Below are 22,565 nucleotides of genomic sequence, written 5' to 3' on the forward strand. Positions count from 1 at the left end.
TCTCTGCAGTTGCTGTTACCAACCCATGATAGGTAAGTCAGAAGGGGCTGTCCACAGCATCAGAGAGGGCACCGCACACACGCCAGGGTCTGCCTTCCCTGGCCCCGTGCCCAGCAGGACCATGCTCGGAAGGCTTTGCCCCCAGGAACGGTGAGATGACATGTGCCCCTTAAGCTGCCCTAGTCTGAGGTACGCCATCAGCGTGACGTGCAGGATGATGGGATCTGCCACGTAGCATTCTTCTCTTCAGAGACTATGGTCCTGGTGATGAGTAGGTCCGCTATCTTGCCAAGGGATCCTTTAAAGTCCCTCAAAACGGAAGACAGTTGTAGGTCTTGCTGAAAACGCCACACCCTGCTTACTCTCCTCGTGGGTAGAGTCGTCCCTCAGCATCTGGGAGCGCCGACTCCAGGATCCCCAAGCCCACCAGGCTGGAGTCGGTTATCTACATCCCAGGGCGTGCGCACTCTGTCTCCATTACGTCACGTCTAGACCACTCATACCCTGCCGCTGTGCGGGCGGAGGCCCTCTCTTGTTTGGGGAGCGGTGACAAGGGAGGCGGCCCGGGTATGCTTGCTGTGGGCGCCATCTCTTCTGGGTGTTTTCCCTCTGCGGTGGGTTGAGTCTGTGGACGCGGAATCTGCAGTGTGGAGGGAGAGCCAGCCGTGACGAGTCCGTCCACAGCGGAGTTCGGGCTGTGTTGGTGGCTGGTCACTTAGGAGAGCGTTCCCACTGGATTTCCTGTTCTGCTGTGTTTAGACCCTCCTCCTTCAACCCCAGTTATAAACTATGGCTTGGATGCTACCCAGGAAATCGAGGCAGGAGAGCAGCAGGACTTGAGGCTCACGGGAGCAGCATGGCGGGGCCGCATCCCTCACACACAAATGAAGGGCACCCATCCATCCCAGGCGTGCCTCGCCCAACACAGGCATTCCTCCTGGTCCCCAGAGAAGCGCTCAAGCGCCTCCCCTCTCCATCTCCTTCAGGAAGATTCTAGAAGCGAAGAATGGCATGCACCATCCTGTATGGTCTGGCAGGTGTCTCTCTCCCCAACTTCGAGTGTTGCAGGAGGTTGAGCTGAGGGCCTGGCTCGTGCCAGGCAAGCGCTCTCTACCCTCAGCTGCACCCCAGTCCTGCAGCCCTTTCCACCAGAGGTCTCCTGTTGACTGGAGCCTCGGTCTCGGTCTCCGTTCTCAAAGGCTTAGCCTGGTCTCTCTCTCTCTCTCTCTCTCTCTCTCTCTCTCTCTCTCTCTCTCTCTCTCTCTCTCACATGTTCCTGTAGTGTTTGCACAGTGACTCTGGATTCTCGTGTTGAAATCCTCCAGGAAGCCGGGAGTGGTGGTGCACACTTGTAATCCCAGCATTTGGGAGGTTCACGGACAGCCTCAGACACTTAGTGAGGTGCTTTGCAACTCAGTGAGCCCCTGTTAAGACTAAATAGTAGGGCTGGGGTGGAGCTCGGAGGTAGAATGCCCTGGGCTCCATCCCCAGTACCAGAAAAAAAAAAAAAAATCCTCCAGGAACACAAATGATTCTTGCAGGATCCAGCCATGTCCTGGAGGCCGGCCCTGCGTTACCATGCTCCTGTCCCCCCTTCTCCCCATGATGCCTGGCTCATCGCAGACTCGGTCTCTGGGCTGGGCTGCCGGGGTCTAAGGCTTTGCTAGGCTCTGAAGGCTAATGGAGGACAGACTCTGGAGCTAACCAGGTCTCTCTAGCAGCTGGCGCACAAGACATATTTTCTGTTTCCGACTCAGCCCTAGAGCACTCACTGGGCTTCGCAGGAAGGTCACCAGGGGGACTTCAAAATACGGGCACCTGTTTCCTCCTGGATCCATGAAAACTGGAGTCTGCAGGGCCCAGAAATCAGGAAGAAGCTGCTGCAAGCGGCTCAGAATCAAATTCCGTGAAAAGGCAGGTGTGAGGCTCCAGGGAGAGGTGGGGGAGTCCGCAAGAACCATCCTTTCTGAACATGTTCACAATTGATTTTTCTTAAACGTTCAGCTAATGAAATAAAGCCATGAGTGGGTCAAATTCCAGGGATGCCAGCTTCCTACTCCCCTTTATCAGAAATCGATAAACGACCCAGAACATCACACTGGGCTGGGTGCCACGGCACAGCCTCTTAAGAAGCCCCAGGGATTCTGCAGCAGGAGCCGCAGCGCCAGACGCCCGTCCCTGCCTGTCCTGCAGTTACTACCATCCGTGGACTACAGAGCGGGGCTCGCTGACCTCCTTTCTGTACTCCAAACTAAAATCACTGCACAGTTCAACAATCAGTCTCTTGTGTCCTTGGAATAGACTAATGACCCTTAGGCAAGAAAATGTGTAAAATGTATAAAGATTTTTTTCTTTATTTTGGTTTTGGAGGTTGAACCCAGGGACATTCTAACTCAGAGCTACACCCCCAGTCCTATTTTATTTATTTTGAAACAAGGTCTTGCTAAATTGCAGAGGGCCTTGCTGTGTTGCCAAGGCTGGCCTGAAACTTGTGATCCTCCTGTCTTAGCCTTATAGGTGTGCACCAACACGTCCAGGTTAAAATGGAGATTTTTTTTAAGGGTCAAACTGGCTCTCTACAGTTGGCCCTCCATCTCTGTGGATCCTGCATCTGCAAATCCCACCAATATGGAGAAAAGTATACCCGTGATTTCTTCATAATATCTTTCCTGGAAGATCCATACTCTGAAAATGTCACAGCCGAGGACATGAGTAAACATGAAGATTAGAAAGTTTATAAAGGATATGAGGTAAGGACATGAGCCTAGTTGGCTGACCCTGATTAACGCCGAAGAGCGACTCATCAAAGTTTGCAAGTGTTTATTTTATGTATTATTTTTCTTTTAAGTATTATTTGCTAGTAATAACAACAGCTTGTCAGACATGGTGGTGCACACCTGTAATCCCAGGACTTGGGAGGTGGAGACAGGAGGATCACAGGTTTAAGGCCAGCCTCACCGACTTAGCCAGACTCTGAACAACTTAGGAGACCCTGGTTCAAAACACATTAATTAATCACTTCATTCATTAATTAAAAGGGCTGGGGGGCCGGACGTGGTGGTGCACACTTGTAATCCCAGTACTTGGGAGGCTGAGACAGGAGGATTGCGGGTTTGTGGCCAGCCACAGCTGCTGAGTGAGGCCCTCTTCAACTTAGTGAGACCTTGTTTCAAAATTAAGAATAAAAAATAGGGCTGGAGGTATAGCATGGAGGTAGAATGCCTCTGGGTTCAACCCCTAGTTCCACAAGAAAAAGGGGGCTGGGAGTACAGCTCAGAGAGAGACCATGCCTGGGCTCGGTTCCCAGTACCAAATAACAACAACAACAATAGCAAGAGCTCACAAAGATCCTTTCCCAAGCAGAGCCTGGCTTCTCCTTGCGGCAGACGCTCACCTAGGGTGGGTGCACAGTGAGCAGGGAAGCCCTCGGCACACTTGGGAAAGCTGACCTGGAAGGGGAGCGCCAAGCCTGCGTGGACCTCAGCAGAGCGAGTGAGGATGAGAAGAGGGGCCAGAGGTCCCCCTGGGCACGCCGCAGAGCCAGGGTGTCTGTTGGAACAGAGCAAGCTCGAGTGGCCCTGTGTGTTCCTGAGGACGGTGCCTCTTGCACAGGCACGGACAAGCTCCCCAGACGCCTGGGAGGTCCTCCTGAAGGAGGCACTGTGCGGCAGGACAGCCCCGTGCTCTGTGAGTGTGGGAGGGCCGTGCGAGGCTTTTGTGAAGTTGATCTCTGATCCTGCAGAGCTCCCCAATTGTTTATGGGGGGAAAAACAAAAACCAACACGAAACAGAAAAAAACCTTGTTTCGGCCCTAGAACCTTTACACAGATGTTTTCTAATGTTTCCTGTATCTAGGATTCATCTTTAGTTTATGCCATAAAGGAAACACCTCAGGTTTCCAGCCACGTTTCTATCATACAAAGGCCCACAAATAAGTACAAGAGACCATTACAGAGAGACATGTCAGATAGTACACTGTCTCCAGGAAAGTACAATTATGTGCATGTATGTACATGTTTAATCTCTCTCTCTCACCTGCGCGCTCTCGCTCGCTCTCAGTAAGTGGGCTTTGAAGTTCCTAAGCCTTGTACCCTGTCCCATTGCTCTTGGGAGGTTCGGAGACAGTAGGAATGGTGATTCCCTGAAACTCTAGAGGAGCAGTCAGCCTTTGTCTCCGCTCGCAGAGAGAGCCGAGGGAAACACTCTGGGACACAGCTCTGGCTCTGGACGCTCAAAGTGGTCAGTAATGTAGGCTAGCCTTTGCCTCCTAATAGCCAGGGCTGCTCAGAGCTATCATAATTTAATAATGTTTTAACAACAGATAATGGAATAGCTTAGAAAAATTTTCTTGGAACATTAAGATATTGTAGGTCTCCAGTAGCTGTGAGAATACATTCCAGGACCTCCAGTGGATGCCTGGAACTGAGAGTAGATGCAAATCCTACAGATACCATGTTGCTTTTTCCTATCATGTATACAATGAAGTTTAATTTGTAAATAAGGCACACTGAAAGGTGAACAACATAGCTAATAATAAAATAAAGGCGGGTATGGTGGCGCACACCCAGCGCTTGGGAGGCTGAGACAGGAGGATCGCGCAGGCTTGAAGCCAGCCTCAGCTACTGAGTGAGGCTCTCAGCAACTTAGTGAGACCTTGTTTCCAAACAAAATATTAAAAAAAATAGGTCTGGGAGTATAGCCTGGAGGTAGAAAGCCCCTGGGTTCCACCCCTAGCACCACACACACACACACACACACACACACACACACACACACACTAGAACAGTTATGACACTACATTGTAATCAGATTGGTGGGGTCCTGATGGAGTAAAGTCAAGGTTTCTGGAAGGCGAGCACCACGATGTGGTCACAGCCGACCCATCGTCCAGACAACTCCTCAGTGAGGCTCAGATGGGCAGCATACACCCGGACACGCTGGACAAAGGGGTGACCGCACCCCTGCCAGGTGTCTGGACCTTGAGCCCTGCTTGGCAGAGGGCTGCACACTACACAGCTGAACACTTAGCACTCGGTTATTTCTGGAATTTTCCATGAACTATTTTTTGATAGCAGTTGACCTCAGGTAATGGAAACAGAGCCGGGCGTGGTGGCACACGCTTGTAATCCCCGTGCTTGGGAGGCGGAGACAGGAGGAGTGCCCTGGTTTGGAGCCAGCCTCGCTGGCTTAAGAGACCGTTTCCAAATTTAAAAAAAAAAATTATATATATATATATATATAATAGGTCTGGGAGTGTAGCTTGTAGGTAGAAGGGCTTCCAGGAACCCCAGTACCACAAAAAAAAAAAAAAAAAAAAAGAAACAGCAAAAAACGAGGAAGCGGGCCAGGGAAGCCTGGGCTTTTTCAACTAGCGTATATTCTGGCAGATCCAGTTGTATGTTAAAGAGACAGCAGGAACCTTCCACGGTGGAGGCACCTAGACTTGGCCTGGCACTGTATAACCTACGATGGGGCTGCGGAGGCCACGAGGCCGGATGGGGTTTGTGCAGCCGTCACCAACCGAGCAGATGTGAACTAGAACATTCTTTCTCACAGCTACAGATGATTTCGGGTCTCATCCTGGTGCTAGTTATGTGAGGCTTTTTTTTTTTTTTTTGGCCTGCTGTACTGTGAAATGACTAAGAACGTTAGCAAAGGGGGCACTTAATATTTTAAAGTGCTGAACCCCTGAGTAACACTGTGCTGCTGTGTGTCCACGGGACTGAGTTTTAGCTCGCTGGCGTTTCCACTGCATGCACTCTTGCTGGGGATGTGAAAATCAGATCAAGAGCACGTACGTCCCCCCTGTCTCACTCACGAAGCAGCAGCTTCAGGGCCAGCGAAGAATCGATCTGAGAAATGCAATCAATGGAAATGACCCATTTTCAAGAACCGGGTGCGGTGGGCACACATCGATTCTGACCTCGGCGCCCTCCGCCAATAGAGGGCGGCTCTCGGCTCTAATTCCAGCCTTTGCGTTGAAGAGAAAGTGCTTCACCAGGGCTGGGGCCCGGTGGCCGGGGCTTTCAGGGAAGTGCCAGGGGTCACGTGTTCTCTTCCCCGCTGCCGAGGGTGCTGGCCTCGGGCTCTCAGCCCTCGAGGTCTTGGGCCCCAAGCATCTCCAGGAGCCAGGCTGGGATCCATGCTCTCCACCTGTGCCACTGTCTTCCGGGGTGGTGGACTTTTACCCAGAATGACCTCCTTGGTTTGTGCAGATCTGCTCCAGGGCAGAGGCTAGCAGACGGAGAGTGTCTGCCCCACTCAGCTTTTGAAAACGGCGCCTCACCTTTCAGCACAGGTGAAGGGTCTCAAGGTCCCTTCACACCCTGGCGTCCATTGCGGGAGCCTTGCTAACAGCAGGCGAACCCAGGTTTTCTGTGTTTCACCTTCCGAAATCCTGGCAGGTGGAGTAGCTCTTCTAATCCCTGCACAGCCCTTTGTTTTCAACATGGCTAAAGCATTGGTAACAAACAGCTCCTCCTCTGGATCAGGGAACCTGGATTCTGAGCATCCTGCTGGCTGATGGACATTCAGGAGCCCGGGCTCCTCAGGCAGCCAGGGTCCAGGGGAGGACAGGCAGCGCTTCCCAGGTGCTGCTCCCAGAGGAGCCCCGTGCTCCCGGGCTTCTGTACCTTGAGAAGAGTTTTAAGAAGTACTATGAGGTTTAACTCCTTTCCTCCATTTCCCTTTTGCAAAGCTTTTCCCAGATGCCAACCAGTTCTGTTAAGAAAGAAGCCAATGACAACATCACAGTGTTCACGAGGATCCTAGACGGGCTCCTGGACGGCTACGACAACAGGCTGCGGCCGGGGCTGGGAGGTGAGTGTGGGGCCGCTGGAGCGGGGCGCAGGAGGAGCGGGCCCTGAGGAGCGCACCCTCAGCCCGGGCTCAGCTCCTGCCGTGGGCTTCACAGGGCGACGCAGAGCCACACTGCAGGATGCGGAGTGGGAGAGTGCGCTGTCTTGAGTTACCATTTTCCAGATACAAGAAGCTGGGGAAGAGGTTCCTGCAAAGTGTCCCCACAAACTCCTGTTCTCAGAAGCTAAACAGGCGGGGAAACAGCACCAAGCAGTTTTTAAAGCTGGGAGTACTCTACGTTAAGAAATCACGCTTGTCATCCCAGCGCTTGGGAGGCTGAGACAGGAGGATCGCCGTGTGTGGCCAGCCTCAGCTCCTTAGGCCCTCCACAACACAGTGAGACCCTGTTTCAAAAATAGAGAATTAAAAAAAAAAGTCTGAGGGTGTAGCTCAGAGGTAGAATGCCCCTAGGTTCAATTTCTAGTACCTATATGCACACACACACACACACACACACATAAACATATACATATTCTACATATATACATATATATGTAGAAATATAAAATTTGTTTTTATATGTTATATTCATATTTATATTTATATATAAAGAAATAACACAAAACGAGCCCATATTCTCACAGCAGAGCAAATCCTTTTTAAAATCCACATGCAGGGCCATGGTCCTCTGCATCTCTATAGGTCATAAGTTTAATTTTTCACCCTGGCTATCGTCATACTGTTTACAGTGCCCCCCTTATCCACAGGTTGTATCTTATGACCACCCACCTGTGGGTGCCTGAAACCCCGGATAATGCAAGCCCTATCTAGACGATGTTTTTCCTATACCTACATCCCAATGATACAGTTTAAAACATAAATTAGTCATTGGAAAAGGTAACAGTAATTAATAATCACATCAATATGATACACAATTGCAATACACTAGTAATAGTGTATTGTACTATTAATAATAGTGTGCCGGGCGTGGTGGCGCACGCTTGTAATCCCCGCGCTTGGGAGGCAGAGACAGGAGGATCGCGCTGGTTCGGAGCCAGCCTCGCTGGTTTAAGAGACCCTGCTTCAAAATATATAAAATTGGTCTGGGAGTGTGGCCCGGAGGTAGAAGGGCTTCCAGGAAACCCAGTACCACCAAAAAAAAAAAAAAAATAGTGTATAATGAACTTGAACTTGTACCCTAATAAAATGCATTTAAAATTTATATAAGCCAGGCATGGTGGCACACACCTGCAATCCCAGTACTTGGGAGGCTGAGAAAGGAGGACTGCAAGTTTGTGGCCAGCCTCAGAAACTTAGCAAGGCTCTTCGCAAATAAGTAAGCCCTGTTCAAATAAATAAATACATAAATGAATAAATAAGATAGGGCTGGGATTTTGCTCAGAGGTAAAATGCCCCTATGTTCATTCCCTAACTAACAAACATACATTATGTGACTTGCTAATTCATTTCGCTTGCTTTCTTTCTTTCTTTCTTTCTTTCTTTCTTTCTTTCTTTCTTTCTGCTGTACTGGGGATGGAACCCAGGGGCAACTCTACTTTTGAGCTATACCCCAGCCTTATATTTCTAATTCTTTATTTTGAAACAGGGTCTCACTGAGTTGCAGATGGTGCTTCCGGGGCGCGGCTGAGAAGCAGGGCAGTTCCCAGGCACGCCTACTGAGCATGGCTCCCACCCCTTCCATGCGCTTCACACCTGCCCATCGGCACGACAGAGACCCCGGTGTGGGAAAGGTTCAGTCCTTTTCTGTTTGCATTGTTAACAGGGCAATTCATTGAAAGTGTCATTTCCAGTCTCTATCTTTGGGGCTGTCTGTGGCCAGCGCCTGCCCCTCACGCACTTAGAGTGGCCAGGCCAGGCTGGAGAGGGTCCTGGAGCTGCTGCCCGCGGCTTTTGTTTCTTTGTTTTGTTTCTGTGCTGCTGGGGGTTGAACCCAGGAGCAGTCTGCTTCTGAGTGACACCTCCAGCTCTCTCTCTCTTTTTTAATTTGAAACAGGGTCTTATTAAGTTCCCCTGCTGGCCATGGACCTACATCCTCCTGTCTCAGCCTCCCTAGCACTGGGATTGCAGGGGCGCACGGGCCGCTGGTCCTGCTGGTTCTGTTCTTAGACTCCTCTTAATCTGCAGATGGCCTTGTACCTACAAGAGGCACAAGATGGAGTGGGGGCTGGGGATGCAAAAGGGGGCCTAGCAGCCGCCCTGCATCTCTGCGTGCAGTGGGGCTTGCATCCCGGCACTAGAAGCAGACGGTGTCATACAAATACCCTGCGTGGACAAACGCCCACTGTACACTAGGCACCGTGGCCGGGAGGTGCCGGGAGAGAAGGATCGAGCCCTGCTGCTGTGGTCAGGTGGCCGGGGGATTCTGGACGTGGCCCCTGCTCATGACTGAGGGCGCTGCGGGACCTCAGGGAACACATACATTTCACCTCAATATTATTAGCCACTTTTATCACGGTACAGATTCCCAGCAATTTTATTAAAGTAGCAGCCTTCCATGATAGGATTTCTAGCAATTCAAAATGTGGTGTAAAGGGAAGTAGTCTCCCTGCCCAGCGACCCCATCTAAGGCACACCAGGGACATGTTCTCATCCCTCCCTTTCCTGGAGACCACGAGGTCCCTCAGGCTTTGTCTGGCGACTCCCCTCCTCCTGACCGGCCCTCTTCTCGGCCTTTATTTAGGGCAGGGCGAGCTGTGCGCCTCTGGCTGTTATTACTGTCCGGGTTTAGAGAGGAGGGTACGATGCTCTCGGCTCGGCCCAGTGTCTGTTCAGACCCGCTCCCCAGGGCAGACTCCAGGCAGGTGCTTCCGTTTTCGATGGACATTGGTTTCTGGCACAGTTTGGAGCGCTGTGGTTTTGTGGGTCTTGGTGAACCAAACGCGCCATCCACACCCGGTGCTTGCAAAGGGCGACACTGGCTTCTGGGCGAGAGGGCAATGCCGGCGCCGGAGGGGTCGGGGCGCCCCAACCTGTGTCTCTGTTTCAGAGCGAATCACTCAGGTGCGGACCGACATCTATGTCACCAGCTTCGGCCCCGTGTCCGACACGGAAATGGTAGGTCGGGCAGGGCTCCGCCCGGCGGGTGAGCAGACCCTGAGGGCCAGCGCGGCCACCTGCCCGGCTCAGCCGCCTCCTGCCGCCCCTGCCCTAGGAATACACCATCGACGTGTTCTTCCGGCAAAGCTGGAAGGACGAGCGGCTGCGCTTCAAGGGGCCCATGCAGCGTCTCCCGCTCAACAACCTCCTCGCGAGCAAAATCTGGACTCCCGACACCTTCTTCCACAACGGGAAGAAGTCCATCGCGCACAACATGACCACCCCCAACAAGCTGCTGCGGCTGGAGGACGACGGCACGCTGCTCTACACCATGCGGTGAGCCCGCGGCCAAGGGCCTGGGGAGGACCGCGACGAGTGCGCGTGCGCGTCCTGCGCCGGCGGGTCCTCAGACTGCGACAAGTGCGCATGCGCGTCCTGCGCGGCAGGGTCCTGACACCCGGCGAGTGCGCATGTGCATCCTGGGGGGGGGGGGCTGAGGATGGGGAGGGCCGTGACGGTGCGCATGCGCGTCCTGCGCTAGGGGGGTCCTCAGAGGGCTGCCTCTTGTGACCGACCCAGGCAGCGGTAGTCGTTGTTTGATCTCCTCCTTTGCCATGTTTTAAAAATATTGTTATTATTTTTGTTTGTGTGGTTCTGGAGATGGAGGTCAGGGGCCTTCTACCTTTGAGCTGTGTCCCTGGCCCCTTTTATTGTATTGATTTAACTTTTGTGGTGCTGGACACTGAACCTGGGGTGTTCTGTCTTGAAGCTATAATAGCCCTAGCCCTATTTTATTTTTTATTTGGAAACAGGGGCTAACTTATTTGCTGAAGCTGGCCTCGAACCCGTGATCCTCCTGTCTCAGCCTTCCAAGGACTGGGATTACGGGCGTGGGCCACCATGCCTGTCTGTTTGGTTTTTTAGTTGTCGTTCAAGCTTATGGGGATCTTTGCAATTGGTGAGCTGGATAATTATAAGATAGGCAACTTTCTAAAAACTTGAGAAGAACCTTCAAGATGCCTTTGTTGAAGTGGTTGCAGTTGTGCTACTCTTTCAAGGTCTCGAAGCTTGTTCCTCATGAGCTTTGAGGTCCATTTTTTAGTGTTTCTGATTTAAAAGGATATTTTATTGCCCTCATTTAATTCTGAATTACTCAGTAAATCAATCCACTGGCCCATGAGAAAGACTTCTTTCTAACTTTTCAAAGTTTCCATATTAGGCCTATGTAGGTTTTGAATATTTTCAAAATTACAGGGAAAAAAATAAAACTCACAAAGCCAAATTTTAGAAAAAAGTACCAAGATTTATGTGATGGCCGGGCGTGGTGGCGCACGCTTGTAATCCCCGCGCTTGGGAGGTGGGGACAGGAGGATCGCGCGGGTTCGAAGCCAGCCTCGCCGGCTTAAGAGACCCTGTTTCCAAAAATTAAAAAAAAGTATAAGATAGGTCTGGGAGTGTAGCCTGGAGGTAGAAGGGCTTCCAGGAGACCCAGTACCAAAAGAAAAGATTTCTGGGATATTTCCACTGAATTCCTCTATCTTGCTACATTTTCACAGTAGACTTTATATTTAATGAAATATTCATAGTAGAAGCCAGGCATATATGATGGGCAAGTGATCTACCACTAATGACATCCCACAGCTGCGTCTTTAAATTTTACCTCGAACTCTGACCTTCATTCGAGAGATGAAACACGAAATTGTAGACACTGCAGTCCTCATGATGTCCTCGTAATTGGGATGTGTGTCTGGGTGTTTGGCAGGAGTTCACTTGGCAGCTTTAAAGAACAATGCTAAGGTAGAATTCGTCTTGTGAAGTTGCTGCGAGGCTTGCTACATCGCCGAGGTTGGCCTTGAACCTGTGATCCTCCTTTCTTAGCCTCCCAAATACTGGGTTTATAGGTATGTGTGACCATGCTCAGCTTGAATAAGGTTTTTTTTAATCATTCTCCAAAAGCATTTGTGTGTGTATGTGTGTGGCGGAGGGGGGAGGGAGTATTCTTCCTCGAAGCTATACTCCCAGCCCTATTTTATTATTTTATTTTGAAACAGGGTCTCGCTAAGTTGTGGAGGGTCTCACTAAGCTGCTAAGACTGGCTGAGAACCTGCGATCCTCCTGCCTCAGCCTCCCAAGTACTGGGATTACAAACATGCACCATCACATCACGCCTGGCTCCCCAAGCCTTTTAAATAAGGATTCAAAGGTGCACACAGTTTAGCAAGATGGGGTTCTTTCCGTTGGAGATTCCAAAGCCAGGGGTCGTGTGACCTTAGTCCCGCGTGTCTAGCAGACAGCCTGGACACATGCCTGGCGCTAATTGACCATGCTGGTCCTGAACAACACTACCACCAACAAATGGGTCTTCTTATGGGGTCTGAAGTTAAAGCACCAACCTCTGGCTGAACCCAAAGAGAGCCGCAGCATTCCCCACTGGGTCCCACTAGGCCTGGGGTTGTTGCTCAGGCATGGAGCGTGGGCTCAGTGCGCGAGGCCCTGGGTTCAAGGCCCAGCTCCCCTGAAACAGGCCAGAGGGTCCTGGGAGTGACGTCGATGGATTACACCATAGCCATGTTTGAACAGGCCACAACAAACCCCGCTGTTCCTTATAGTTCATATCCACCGACAGAAATGTTTTTAAAAAACAGAACACTTAACAAAGTATAGATGTTCCTGGACTTACAAAGCCGCAGTCAGTTGGAAACATCGTAAGTGGAAAATGCATTCTGTGATATGAATCTCTCATGTCTGTCTCTCTGGTTTCTGTGTGGTCTTCTCTCTTCAACGCGTTCGGAGCTGTGCAGTCCACACTTTTCTGCGAACTGCTAGGAAGCAGGCATATCCCCGCGTGGCCACTGGAGGGCAGCAGGGCCACATTTTTGTTTCAGGCTCTGTCCCAGCCATTGAGTTAACCCACGGCTTACTTACTGAAGGGCAGCCTGCACGCTGTGCATTTATGGATAATAGCCTCGGATCGATTATATGTAGTTGTTCTTAGCTAAACATTGAGATATGTGCATTCCTGTGCAAGCCTGTGAGTCTATGCACACACAACACTACCATCTAGTTTCCATCCGGCTCGCGCCCTAGCTCCGGTGCGGTGTTTCAGGCTCCCCCGCCCAAGCAGACACCTTCCGGAGAGCTCCCTGCACGGGAGGGCAGTTTCCACGGATCCTGAGGAGTGCCTGCTGGGAGGAGGGCTGAAGTTGGAAAGACCCTGGATTGGCTAGGGTCTCACTCCGGGTTTCAGGCTTGACACACACGTGCGCGCATGTGTGCACGCGTGCGCACATACACATACGCACACACACACACACACACACACACATCTAGGCCACCCAGTTATGTTGAATGCAAAGGACTACTTGATCTGATCTGCCAGTTAATTTGTAAACATGTAAACACGAACGTCATCTTTGTTACCTGCCAAATGTTTCAGAAAGATAAATTCATCCAATTTGTGCAACACGCTAAGAACAGGCGGGAAGAGGTGACGTGGAGACCAAGAACGCCCCAGCGCCAGCCGCCCTCTCCGCCAGGAAGCTGACCGTGGCGTCCACCAGGGGGAAGCAGCCAGGGAGCATGTAGACAGAGGCGGCCACATCGGCCTCGGAGCGTGCAGACGGCCAGCGGGTGCACAGCCTCCTGCGCGCCCCTGTCTCCAGGCCGCAGGACCTGCTGGAGGCCGGCTCCGTGCTCCCCGGGTGCGCGGCTGAGCTGGAGCCCCATGACCCAGGTTACAGTGCCTGGTGTGTGGGCTTGTGTGCTGGGTGTACTGAGTGTGGTGTGGAGGCGTGAGTGTGTGGCACGTGTGAGGATGTGACGTGTGGGGGTGTGAGTGGGTACGAGTGTGTTACTGTGAGCGTGTGAGGTTGTGCAGATTTTTAGGTGTGGTGCAAGTTACCCTCTGACAAAAGTGACTTCCAGAATTCTTATTTGGTGCCGGGATGGACCCCTGGGCCTTAGAAATGGCAGGCAAGCACTCTGTCCCTGGGCTACACCCAGCCCGTGTGTGTGTGTGTGTGTGTGTGTGTGTGTGTGTGTGTGTGTGTGATTCCACCTCTGAGCCACACCCCCAGACCTACTTTATTTCCTTTATTTTGTAACAGGATCTCACTAACTTGCTGCACGCGGCTGGCCTTGGGCCTGCGACCCTCCTGTCTCTGTGTGGCAGAGCTGGGTTGACAGGCTGCGCCCTGCGCCTGGCTCTGGGCCGTTTTAGATAAGCAAAGCCTAGGGCCCCTTGCCTGGCTGAGACCTGAGCCGCTGGCCGCCTGGCCCTGCCCACTGCTCTCTCCTGTCTCTCTCTTGTCCCGCCCTCTTTGGCTTTGGGTTCAGTTTCCTCCTCTTCTAGGTCCTCAGTGTGGCGGGGGCTGATCTGAGACCTTCCTTCTTCAATTCAGTGTTTCCTGCCATTAACTTCACCCTAAGTCCCGCCCTGGTGGACCCCATCGATTCTGTGAGGCTACATTTCTGTTTGCATTTGTCTCGCTCTTCTAATTTCCCCTCTGATATATTCTGGGGTCCATTTCTTATTTAGGAATGTGTTCCTTAATTCTCATATATTCGGTTTTCCTTCTGTTACTGATTTCTGGTTGCGTTCCATTTTGGGTCGGAAGAGATACTTGCTGTGATTTCAGGGTTTTTAAATTCGAGGCTTGTTTTCTGGAGGAGCGGATGGTCAGCCGGGGCCGCGGCGCTGTGTGGTGTCGGGAGTGTGGGGTGTGTGCAGGAAGTCGGTGCGGCTGAATTCCCGGCCGTCCCTGCTGCGTCTGGACACTGCCCGGCAGTGGAGTGGGTAGTGAGGTCTCTAGCACTGTAGTACCCACTTTTCCTCTGACCTTGGTCACTTTTTGCCTCTGATATTTGGGGCACTTTATTGTGTAGTTTATTTATGGTTGTAATTTCCAGATATTCTTGATAAAGCGAGCTTTTCATCGTTATTATAGGGCCGCTTTCTTCGCCTGTGGGAGCACATCTTGTCCCCAGGCTCTCCGGTGATGGTTCGGACAGAATGCCTTTCTTCCTTTCTTTCAACTTTATTACATGTTTGGGAACTAAAATGTGCCTCTTGTGTTCAGTATGTAATAAGTTCATGTTCTCCGTCCGCTCTGCCATTCTCTGCGTTTTAACTGCACCCTATTCCATGCACCTCAGTGCTCACTGACAGAGAGGGGCTTCTTTCCTGTTTTCCTCTTGGCTTCCTAGCCGTCTGGATTCTCTGTGGCTGAGTCTTCCTGCCTGCCTTCGTGTTTGACCCTCCCCCTGCCACACCCTTTTTTTCTCATTATTTCTTTGTATTCTTTTGAACTGTGTTCATAGTTTTCCTCTGGGGATTGAGATTATTATCAAGATTTCTGACAATTGAGTCTTAATCAATTCCAGCTTAGTTTCTGTAGTTTCACAAAACGTCGCCTCTCTATCTCTGTCCCCGTTGCTGTAGTCACAGATCACTCCTCCGGACACAGTGGACTCACTAGTGTATGTGCATAAGAATCATCTTTTGCATTTGTCTTTTAGTGGTACAGGCTTAAAGGGGGTGACTTTTCAATGCTTGTACTGGCTCACCGTAGACTCCCGTCATGGCGGTGACGTCCACGCACACAGCACTGGCTCACCGTAGACCCCGTCATGGCGGTGACGTCCACGCACACAGCACTGGCTCACCGTAGACCCCGTCATGGCGGTGACGTCCACGCACACAGCACTGGCTCACCGCAGACTCCGTCATGGCGGTGACGTCCACGCACACAGACTCCGTCATGGCGGTGACGTCCACGCACGCAGCACGGGGTGAGCTCCCCCACCCTGACCTTTCTATTTCTTTCTGTCTTTACTGTTCCTGACACTCTTTACGGCTTTGAGTTATTATCTAATGCTCTCATTTATTCTATTCCTACAGGCTTCCTTTAGCATTTATCATTTGGCAAGTCAGCTAAATAGTGAACTTCCTAAGTTTTATTAAACTTTTTTTGTTTTTTTGTAGTACTGGGGATTGAACTCAGGGGCATTCTACCTCCTACCTACAACCCCAGGCCTATTTTTTAGTCTTTGTTTTGAAACAGGGTCTCACTAAGTTTGCTGAGGCTGGCCACCTGAGGCTGGCCACAAACCTGCAATCCTTCTATCTCAGCCTCCTAAGTACTGGGATTACAAGCGTGTGCCACCACACCTGGCTCATTAAACATTTTTAAAAATTATTTACTTATAAATTTTAAGATTTTCAAAATTTATCTTTTTTCTTTATTTCGTGGTACTGGGGATTAAACTCAGGGGCATTTTACCTCCAAGCTACACCTCCAGTCCCACTTTTTTATTCTTTATTTTGAAACGGGGTCTCATTAAATTGTGAATGGCCTCACTAAATAGCTGAGGCTGGCTGTGACCTTGATACTCCTGTCTCAGCCCCCCAGATTTTCATATTTTTTCACTAATATTTACTAATTGTATATAATGATAGTGTTCAGTAGGCTCTTCCCCACATGGGTACGCAGTGTGCGCTGATCAACCCCAGCCCAGCTTCCTGACCCCCACCGTATGCAAACCCTTTCCAACCTCCACTGATCACTATTAAAGGCTTTTGAGCAGTTCAAGGTTTACAGAAAAATTTGTTATTTTTTATTTATTTATTTTTTGGTGGCACTGGGGTTCCTGGAAACCCTTCTACCTCCAGGCTACATTCCCAGGCCTATTTTATATTTTTGAAACAGGGTCTCTTACACCAGCGTGGCTGGCTTCGAACCTGCGCGATCCTCGAACCTGCACGATCCTCCTGTCTCCGCCTCCCAAGTGCAGGGATTATAAGCGTGTGCCACCACGCCGGGCTACAGAAAAATTTAGTGTCAAGGTCCTGAGGTTTTTATCCCTAGCTCCTGGCCCCCATGTGACCATCCCCATCAGAGCAGTAACTATTACGGTAGCTGAACCTGTGTTGACACATCATCATTACCCACGGTCTGTGATTTCATTAGGGTTCACTCTAAGCCGGGTGTGGTGGCGCAGCTTGTAATCCCAGCATTCCGGAGGCTGAGACCAGAGGATCGCGGTTTGTGGACAGCCTCAGCTACTTAGTGAGGCCCTCTGCAACTCAGTGAGACCCTGTTTCCAGATAAAAAATAAAAAATAGGGCAGGGGGTGTAGCTCGGAGGTTAAATGCTCTTGGGTTCCATCCCCAAACCCGCAAAAAAAAAAAAAAAAAAAAAAAGGTTCACTCTGTATTGTGTATTTTATAGGTTTCGGGAAATTTCTTCTTCATCCCCTTCTTCTTTTTGTTGTTATTATTATTATTATTATTAATTATTTGTGGCAGTGAGGCTTGAACCCGGGAGTATTCTACCTCTGAGCTATACCCCGAGGCCTATTTATTTATTTACTTATTTATTTATTTAAAAAGGGTCTTGTAGGTTGCAGAGTCTCACAAAAGTTGCTGAGCCTGGTCTTGAACCTTCAATCCTCCTGTCTTAGCCTTTCAGGTACTGGGGTTTAGGCGTGTGCCACTGTGCCCAGTTGGAGAAAATTATAATGAAATATGTCCTTTATTATAGCATTATATGGAGTATTTTGCACTAAAATCCCCTGTCTACCATGCATTTATCCCCCCTGGAAATTGTTTATCATTTTACTATCCCCATAGTTTTGGCTTCTTGTATGTCAGTGGTTGGAATCCCAGGTCATACAGCCTTTTGAACTGGCTTCTTGCACTGGTACTGTGCACTGAAGTGCTACCCCATCTCTTTATGACTTGAAAGCTTTCACTTTAGTACTGAATAATCTCCACTATTACATCTCGATGTAGCAACAGTATATCGCTGCACTCATCAAAGTCAGGGCGGTTGCCCCCAGGTGTTGCTGGTTCTGAATCAGGCTGCTGGGAACACCCATGCACAGGCGCCTGTGTAGACAGAACTCCCAAGTCCTTTGGGAAGAAGAGCACAACGCTGAGTCGTATGGTAAGGATCGGTCTTGGTTTAGTCAGGTGCTGCAGCTGGGCGTGGTGGGCACGCTTGTCATCCCAGCATTCGGGAGGCTGAGACAGGAGGATGGTGGTTCATGGCCAGCCTCAGCTGCTCAGTGAGGCCTCTGCAACTCAGTGAGACCCTGTTTCCAAACAAAGATTAAAAGCTAGGGCTGGGATGTAGCTCGGAGGTCGATGCCCCCGGGTTCCATCCCCAGTACCGCACACACACAGAGAAGGAGCTGCCGGGGTGCTGGACCGGCCCGCGCTCACGCCAGCCATGCTCCTCCCCCTAGCCGTGTTGCCGGCGTGGTTCTGGCCTCGACTCGTTCCCATTTCTCTAAGGACGGGTGACGGGAGCCTTCTGAGCTCATTGGTCATCCTGAATCTTCTTTGGTGAGGCACTTGCAAAGGTTTCTTTTTCCACTGCGTTGATTTCGACGGTTGAGTTTCGAGGGCTCTCTGTGTGCTTCGGCTCCTGGTCCTCCGTCAGATACGCTTGTTGCAAGTCTGTCCTCCCATCCTGCGTCTCCTCCCTCACGCGCTGACAGTTCTCGCAGAGCCTCTGGGCTCCTGCAGTCCACCGTGCCCTCTCCTTCCTTCTCGGCCGTGCCTCCGGGGTCCTAGCTGGCTGCCGTCAGTGGCGCAGGGCCTCGCGCTCTGCTGTGAGGGGTAGAGCTTCCCATTTGGCATTTCCTTGGGCCCGTGATCCGCTTCCCATATGTCCTCATGCCTGTGCCCTCATTCCAGCCCCGAGCGCTGGAAGGAGGCGTCTCCTTCGGGGTCTCGCCTTTGTCTTCGGGACAAGTGTCGGCAATATCATTATACTTTGCAGGTCCATTTTTAAATTCAGTTCTCTTCCACTGGCCAGTTTGTCTACTGTTGACCCAAGCCTGCGTGGTCTTGTTTACAATACAGCTTTAAGTTGGGTACCGTCTGCTTCCAACTTGGTTCTCTTGATGTTGTGCCGCCTCCTTAGAGACTTTTGCCTCTCCAGGCTGGGTGGGGGTACTAGGGATCGAACCCATGAGCACTCTACCTCTGAGCTACACCTCCAGCCCCATTTTGTCTTTTATCTTGAGACCGGGTCTCACTAAGTTGCTGGAAGTTTGACCTAGTTGCTCAGGCTGTCTGTGAACCTGCAATCTTCCTGTTTCAACCTCCCAAGTAACTAGGATTACAAGCGTACCACCATACCTGGCTGCCTCTCCAGATATATTTTAGAACCAGTTTGTTAAAATTCACAAAACAAATTGCTGAGGCTTTGTTTGGAATCGTATTGAATCTGTACGTCAGGTTCACGATGCTGAACACGAACATTCTCCCCGCTCATTTAGTTGTTTGACCTCTCTCGTTGGTTTTTCTTTGTTTTGCTTATATGGATCATGTCCATCTTTGGATAGATTTGGACCTAAATATCTCATTCTTGAATATTAATGTAAATGGTATTGTGTGTTGAATTTTTGTGAGTGTGTGTGGTACTGGGGATTGAACCCAGGGGCATTCTACCTCTGTGCTACAACCCCAGCCCTATTTTATTTTTTATTTTGAAACAGGGTCTTGCTAGGATCCTGAGGCTGGCCTCAAACCTGTGAACCTCCTGTGTCCGTCTCCCAAGTACTGGGATTATCAAAGTGGACCGCCACGCTTGGCTATTTGGGGAATTTTTTGAGCTGTACATTTTATATTGTTTGTCACGTGGAGTCACTGTTTCTGAATCTTAGTGGTCAGATAGTTACTTGAGATTCTTTAATTGCCTTGAGCCAAACCCAAAGCTGCCCCAAAAGAAAAATAAAACCAGCCCATCTCTCCATCTTTGCAGACTGAGCCCGTGTGCATCGCTCAGCCAACACTCCTCGAGTAAAGCGTACCCAGGCCATGGACAAAGCGACTCCAGGTGCTGCGTCTGAGGAGTCTCGTCCAGAGATGAGCGCTTTGGGTCTTCTAGGTCTTTTTATTTATTGGTATTAGGGATTGAACTCGGGCATTCTACCTCTGAGCTACACCTCCGGGCCTGTTTTATGTTTTGAGACAGAGTTTCACTGAGTTGCTGAGGCTGGTCTTAAGCCTGTGACCTTCTGTCTCAGTCTCCCAGATCCTGGATTACAGGCACACCCCCATGTCCAGCTTGCAAAGCCACTTCTCTGCCTCCCAGCTGGGCATGCATGTGATCTCGGACACTCCCTGGAATTTGTGGGCTTTCGGCTTCCCTCCAGGGATCTCTTCTCTCTCCTCCCTTACGTCTTTCTTGTTGTTTGTCTGCCCCAACTTGCTCCACTGGACTGTGGCAGATATCCTTGCTTTTAAATGTCTTCCCCCAAAACTACCTAGAAAATCGCCTCCACCTTTGAAAGTTCTGATTCAGGTAAAACAAAAGCAGCCCTCGCGCCGCACTTAGGCACCCGAGGAGCGTCAGCACCAGGGCTGGCACTGTTTGAAAAGGAGGCTTATATTCTTCCTATTCCCAGCTGCCTGCCCCGGGAACATGGCTGCCTGTCAAGACTTAGGTTTGAGCTGGAGTCCACAGCCCGCTGCTGAAATCCAGATAATCTTCTTGTTAAGTATCCCTCTTATTATTGTAATATTTGGCATGGATTCCAGAGTTTAAAAAAAAAGTTAATTTTCACCAGGTCATTGGCTGTTTTATGGATGGATAGATTCTGAAGTCTACTTTGCTGACTTTGCTGATACCACCTTAGCTTCTGTGGACTTTTAATAACTTTATCTAGGTATCACATACTGTGCTCCATTTCTTAAATTGGTATGTCAATATGTAACAGCATTGTAAGATGACATTTTCCTTTAGAGGAAACTTTGGGCTCCAGACTGACTGATGGACGGACTTCCTTCCTTCCTTCTTTCCTTCCTTCCTTTCATTTTTGGTACTGGAGATTGAACCCAGGAGCATTCTTCTCCCATCCCTTTTTGTTTATTTTTCATTTGGAAGCAGGGCCTTGCTAAGTTGTTGAGAGCCTGGCTAAGGTGGTTGCTGAGGGTGGCCTCGAACCTGTGGTCCTCCTGTCTCAGCCTCTCAAGTATTGGGATTACAGGTGTGCCTCATCACACATTCTGAATGGTAGAAACTGGGTCTGTCTGGTTCCATGGACTTGTCCCTCTGCTTTACTCTGTGTTGTGCTATTGGTGGTCTTATGCTTTGTCCCTAAAATATACCTGAATTTTTTTGTGTGTGGTACTAGGGGTGGAACCCAGCGGTTTTTCTACCTCCGGGCTATCCTCCCAGACCTATTTTATGTTTTACTTGGAAACGGTGTCTCAGTAAGTCACTGAGAGCCTCACTAAGTAGCTGAGGCTGGCTTTGAACCTGTGCGATCCTCCTGTCTCAGCCTCCCAAGCGCAGGGATTACAAGGGTGTGCCACCACTCCTGGCCTGCATTTCTTAAACTTTGAATTTCATTTTAAGAAAGCACCTGCTTTGAATCGCATCGTGCCTCCTCCTCCAAGGCGGGTTTTATGGCTCAGTTTACGTTCTTTCCCACACTGATCTGTTAAGGTATATTTATGGCTGGATATACGAACACACATAAAAAATTAAATAAAATTTGCCACTTTACATCAATCATTGCGATGCCTTCTTGGAAAACATGAGTGATAAAAAAGAAATGGCCCTATTAATCAAAACAGATCAATAAAGCTTCTGTCTCTGCGGGATAAGGAATGTTCTCGCTTTCCAAAATTATCAAACATATGCTCATTCTCCCAACATAAATAAGAATCACTGACATCTTCCCAGAAGCTGGAAGGAAAAATACTAATAAATAGTGCAAAGCTCAGTGGAAACTTTCAAGTCGGTACAATTCTGTGGTTGGTCTTACACACTTTCTTATGTTCCAGCATGCACAATCTATTAGCTTTAAAAAACTTATGGTGCAAGCCGGGCGTGGTGGCGCACGCTCGTAATCCCCATGCTTGGGAGGCAGAGACAGGAGGATTGTGCAGGTTCGAAGCCAGCTGCGCACACTGGCTTAGGAGACCCTGTTTTCTAAATTTAAAAAAAAAAATGTAAAAATAGGTCTGGGAGTGTAGCCCGGAGGTAGAAGGGCTTCCAGGAATTCCAGTGCCACCAAAATAAAACAAAAAAACAAAAACAAACAAACAAAAAAAACTTCTGGCGCAGTGGCACATGCCTGTAATCCGATATTTGAGAAGCTGAGGAAGGATGCTTGTAAGTTTGAGGCCACCGGCGTACAGTAACAGAGGGAGACCCTGTTTCAACATAAAACACAAAGCGGCACTTGGGGTCAGAGGTCGAGCCCCCGGTTCACCCCACTGCCCCTCCCCACCAGAAGGAAGCCCCCAGCTCGTGACGTCTGTAACTCAACCCTGCAGAAAGCCATATTATGGAATTTGGATCTATTTCTATAATTACATATAGGCTTTCTCAATAACAGATTTTTTAAAGCATGGAATTCAGTAATTATCTAAGTGAAAAGCTGGATCATTCCAATAGACCCTTATTTGAGACACGTTAACGTTAGCCGGACACGGTGGCACACGCTTGTAATCCCAGAGACGGGAGGATCACGGTTTGCGGACAGCCTGAGCTACTACTTAGGCCCTTTGCAACGCAGACCCTGTTTCAAACATAAAAAGTCCTAAAAATTAGGGCTGGAGGTGTAGCTCAGAGGTAGAATGTACTGAGTTCCATCCCCAGGACCACACACACACGAATCAGCTTACACACTCAGTCCCACGGTCCCGCCAGGCCGCCCCACGGCGTTGCCGTCCTGTTCCGTCTCGG

At 50.0% G+C, this 22,565-nt stretch overlaps 1 protein-coding gene across 1 annotated transcript in view; it reads left to right on the forward strand.

Annotated features, from left to right (window-relative positions):
* Positions 1-22,565, forward strand: part of GABRA5 (gamma-aminobutyric acid type A receptor subunit alpha5) — a gene marked incomplete at both ends in the record, with an annotated part of 64,311 nt that overhangs the window by 9,336 nt on the left and 32,410 nt on the right. The window contains 3 exons of the mRNA XM_080692056.1: positions 6,698-6,819; positions 9,806-9,873; positions 9,971-10,191. Coding sequence (XP_080548182.1) covers positions 6,698-6,819; positions 9,806-9,873; positions 9,971-10,191 — 411 coding nt within the window. The remainder of the gene's footprint in view (positions 1-6,697; positions 6,820-9,805; positions 9,874-9,970; positions 10,192-22,565) is intronic.

This window comes from Muscardinus avellanarius (assembly GCF_963383645.1).
Source record: "Muscardinus avellanarius genome assembly, chromosome: 3".
In the NCBI taxonomy this organism is placed as follows: domain Eukaryota; kingdom Metazoa; phylum Chordata; class Mammalia; order Rodentia; family Gliridae; genus Muscardinus; species Muscardinus avellanarius.